At 31.9% G+C, this 5,000-nt stretch overlaps 1 protein-coding gene across 1 annotated transcript in view; it reads left to right on the top strand.

The window, feature by feature from the left end:
- The window catches only part of LOC119585743 (tryptophan--tRNA ligase, cytoplasmic-like), a 44,163-nt gene that overhangs the window by 2,281 nt on the left and 36,882 nt on the right, over positions 1-5,000 (top strand). The window contains exons 2-3 of the mRNA XM_037934450.1: positions 4,519-4,669; positions 4,846-4,966. Of these exons, the coding sequence (XP_037790378.1) occupies positions 4,528-4,669; positions 4,846-4,966 (263 nt within the window). The 5' untranslated portion in view covers positions 4,519-4,527. The remainder of the gene's footprint in view (positions 1-4,518; positions 4,670-4,845; positions 4,967-5,000) is intronic.

Below are 5,000 nucleotides of genomic sequence, written 5' to 3'. Positions count from 1 at the left end.
AACAATCAACATGTTTATGATTTGTCATCTTTGATGCATTTGATACATAAGTATGCAATTACAGTTACTAGTACCTCAGTCAATCCTGGATGTGCATTTACCATACTTTTCCTTCTGGTGTATATTCTGTAGGGAATATTAAGGTGTGAAACATGGTTTTGGAAGAAAAATATAACTTTTTGGATCTGTCTGTTTCTCTGGATTTAACAATAGTTATAGTGTCCATCAGCATAGAACTAACATAACTCTGTTGTTTTGCACAGACCATGTAGTAATCTGCCATGAATACTGGTAGGACATCATACCACTGTGAATGGGATGATATATTATGCATAGGCTAATATAGTTGTAGTTGCAAGAGTTTGTTATTGTAAAGTTATCTATAAAAGAGAAGAAAGACAGTCTTATTGATCAAGGCATACATTCCAGCGAACTATATTTTTTCTATAATTTCTAATATGAACAGCTCATAAAGCTGTGCGCAAGGATAAAAAATCTGGATATTTAAAAATATTTTAGTCCTTTTTTTTACAGTGCTTTAGTTGATTAACTGTTTGTAGCTTATTAGATATGACATTTATTTCCTAATTAGCTACACCATAATCTTAAGAAGTATTGGGAAGATGAGCACAATATAACAGTTACACACAAATATTACACTACTATGAAATACATACATTTTTAAACTAATGGGTCAGTCTCCTTCCTCAGAAGTATCATAGACAGGGTATTATATTTGTGACAAAGCATGAAGCCTGGTACAGAAACCATACAATATGAACTTATTTTCAGTACAGAGGCTACTGAGTACATGTTTATTTTGTTTTATTAATTCCATTGCTTTTTCCTTTTCACTATTGTAGTAGAAATTGATATTGCTGTAATAAGGAATTGAATATGAAGTTTAGGAATATTGATTTTTTCTTTCTTTTACCCAAAATTAATGAAATGCATTTCTTGCAGATTCAACAGTTTGGAAATATGTGTTTAGAAAACTGTCTAAATTTAGATATTATACAGTGAAAGGAAAATAAACACTATATTACAGTGCAATTTTTTCATGCAATATTGTTGAGATAGGTAAAATGTAATTATTTTGAGTGAGGATGTATATAGGAGTGCTTTAATGATTTATATGTTTTCAACTGTTAGATAATTAATTTGATTACAAATAGAATGGTTAGAATATTGCCTAGAAAAAAAAAAATATTATCCGTGGATAGACAATTAAGGGAATATAACCTAACACAAGGTAATATATGTTGCCAAGAAATGTCAGTTAACAGCCTGTCCCTCGCGCATAACAGAGAATGCCCATCACTCGCGAGGAGGAGAAAGTATTAGATGAGCACTTTCTGGCCAACAGCTACGTAGAGGGGTTCACTGCAAGCCAGTCAGACGCAGCATTGTTTGAGTACTTCACAGGCACGCCAAGCCAGGACTTGCCGAGTCTCCAGCGTTGGTTTAGACACATAGCAAGTTTTGATAAGGATAGAACCACATTCCCTGGGAGCAGGAGAAACCCTTGGAAATATTTAATGGAGAAGGGTTTGGGCGATGAAGCTTGAATGAAATGTAAAAATGTTCTTATTAAACAAGCCCTTTTTGTCTCTTTGCTATTAAAGTTTTTTTATGTTTAAGTCATAAAGAACATGTTTCTATTTTTAATTAAATATCAGCTCAATCTTTATAATTAATTTTTTTAATTAATTTAATTTTAATGTGGTATTATTAAAAAATATGTTTTTTATAATTTTATATTTAAATTATAAATAATATTTTAATTATTATATTATATATTATATATATTTTATATTATATATGATGTTTATTATATTAATATATGTTGTTTATTTATAATTATTATTTGTTTATATTTTAATATATATATATATGTATTTTATTTATCTTATATATTATTTTTTTTTTGTTTTTTTTATTTTTTTTATTATATTATATATTTTTTGTTTTTATATTTCTTTTTTTTTTTATTTTTTTTTATTTTTTTATTTATTTTCTATTTTTCATTATTGTATGTAATTATTATATATATGTATGTTTTATATTCTATTAATCTATGTATTATTATATTCACACTATGTATTTCTATCTCTTTGTTGTATATATCTTTTATCTAATTGTTTTTTATATATATACTTTTCCCTATAATATTAATCATCTCTATATATATTTATATATTTTATATATGTTGTATTATTTTGCTTTGTATGTATGTTAATTATTATGTTGTTATATTATTTGTATGTATTTTTATAATGTATTGTATTACTTCTCTTTCTGGTATTTATTCTACTCTTTGTTTTTTTATATATTATTATGTGATTATTATATTCTTGTCTGTTTATATATATATTATATTTTAATTGTATGTATTCATATATATAATATATATATCTTATTTGCTATATTATATTTATAATTATGTGTCTGTCTTCTCTATATATATATTATATTATCATATATATATATATATATATTATTATATTATTATTATTTTATTTTTTTTTGGGGGGGGGGGGATAATTTTGATGAAGTAACTCTCCAAAAGATCAAGGGCTGGGACTGGCTTTAGAACTCGCCCCATATATGGGAGATTCTTCGTCTCTTAAGTTATCAAAAATAGATTGCTATATCTCATTTTTCCTCAGTTTGACAATTTGTCCAGCTCTAAGGTAGACAATCCACTGAATACTATTTGTGATAATTCTTTTGTTAGTTTGGTATTACTTGTAAAGAACACCTTGTCATGTGCAAGTGATCTTGTATTGCTGTGTGACTGAAATATCTGCAGTTGATTATTTTTGAGTATGTTTTAGTCTTGGTGCATGATCCTCCCTCCTGATGTTTAGTCCAATGAAAGACAAGTAGTGTGAATAGTAAAAAAGCATGTGTGTATCAGTGACCATATTTACCTGTGTACTAGAAGGGTTATTGACCTCGATGAGTGTTAATTCCATTCCCCACCTCTTACTTCTAGGCTGATCTTCCTTCTGCTCTTGCTCTTTTCTACCTCCTCTTGCACTTACTCCATCTCCTCCTTGTTACCTTGTCATCTTTCCTACTGCTCTATTCTATATTCCTGCTCACATTCAGAGATACTTCCAACACCTTAAATGGAGAGTCAGACTGGCACCTCGCCCCTGTCAGCCAATCACCATCAGTTTGTCTCGCACTGAACCAACTGTGATTGGTTACCAGGGGTGAGATGCTGGTCTGACTCTCCATTTAAGGTGTCCTACTGTGTCTGAATAACAGTGATTATCTTTTTAATCCCCTTCCACAACTGCACAATAACCATTGATTAAGGAATACTTTTTCAGAAATGGAATTAATCCAATGCTGCAGGGAAAGTGTAGTGTTCACTGTAGTTTTTTTGTGAAATGTCTCTACACATAGATGACTCCACAAGTGCTTAGCCACTAATGAGCCAATCAGAAGACCCCATGACCATGTCTGATTTCACTTTTCCTTGATTTTTGTTTTGTTTATTTTCGTAATCAGTATGAATGCTGATATTATTATTATAGACATTATAGTTATTATAATGGTATTGATATTACTTGTAACAATATAAAGGAAAATATTTCCAAAAAATCATGGAAAAGAATAATCTGGTGAGATAGGTAGTACTAGTAATTGGCTTGGTGTGACTTAGGTGCCATGTATGTGTAAGGGCAGTTGATAAATTAAACTCATAGTGAGCATAGCATATACACACATGCCATCCCTGGCAGCATTGGCTTGAGATAGATTATCATAAATGTTGAAATCATAATCATTTTGTCATTAAAACTGATACACACAGATTGGGTAGATTGCCTCAATAAAATATCAGTAATGAGAGAAAAAGGATTAAACTTTAATCAGAGTTGCATTTCTCAGACAACCAGGCATTGAAACTGACATTTGGCTAAAGTTGCAAAAGGCTTGAACACTAGGACTGCATATAAATGTGGTAGCACACCCCAGATGTGGGTAACAAGCTTGTGTTTTCATGCCATTTAAGTGCTAATAAAGTCCTGGCATGTAATTCTGATTCAGACATGCATGAAATAATGAAGTTTTAATACTACCTTATGGCTTAGATTCATGAAAAAGTCTCCGCCCCGCCACTACAGAGCCAGTATAGATTATGATTGGACTGAAATAATGTTTTAATGATTTAGTTTGGCATTATATGCTTGCAATCTGGAGGCATAATTGCAACAAATAGCTTGATGGGTTTATTATCTCCCTCCTCCTTATTTTCTTTCTTTATCTTCTTTTTCATCCTTGTTTTTCTCCTGTACCTTCATCTACTCCTCATCTTCATCTCCTCCTCCTCTTCCTCCTCCTCCTCATATTCTTCCTCCTTCTCATAATCTTTCCCTCACCTTCACCACCTCCACCTCATCCTCATCCTCATCCTCATCCTCATCCTCATCTTCATCCTCATCCTCATCCCTCAATCCAGTGTCACTCTTTACAGCCTGATATTATGGTTCTTATTTGTTGCAGATAACAGTCATGGCAGATTCAACGGCAGTAGAACAGAGTGCCGCTTTGGAGCAGAATTCGACCGCGGAAGCACAAGTTGATGAAGATATTGTTGATCCTTGGAATGTACAGGCCTCGAGTAGTAAAGGCATCGACTATGACAAGCTAATAGGTCAGTTATCTTCAGATGATATGATTTGAATTGGTGATGAGGGGATAAAATAATGTTTTTAGATGGCAGAGGATAGCTATGTGTTGATTTATGTAACAGTTTGTTCATGTGATTTTCTGTAATTTTTGTATTTATTTACTGCTCTATAATTTTGTATTTGTCAATGATTGATGCAGACAGGTTTGGATCCTCGCGCATTGATGCCACTTTGCTGGAGAGATTTGAGAAGGTGACGGGTCGCAAACCACACCACTTTCTCAGGCGAGGGATCTTCTTCTCCCACAGGGACATGCACAGGTTGGAAAGTCAATGCATTTTATCACATTCTCAT

The sequence above is a fragment of the Penaeus monodon genome, chromosome 3, assembly GCF_015228065.2.
Source record: "Penaeus monodon isolate SGIC_2016 chromosome 3, NSTDA_Pmon_1, whole genome shotgun sequence".
Taxonomy (NCBI): Eukaryota; Metazoa; Arthropoda; class Malacostraca; order Decapoda; family Penaeidae; genus Penaeus; species Penaeus monodon.
Note: the sequence above shows the minus strand (reverse complement) of the source record. Positions and strands in the feature narration are given on the sequence as shown.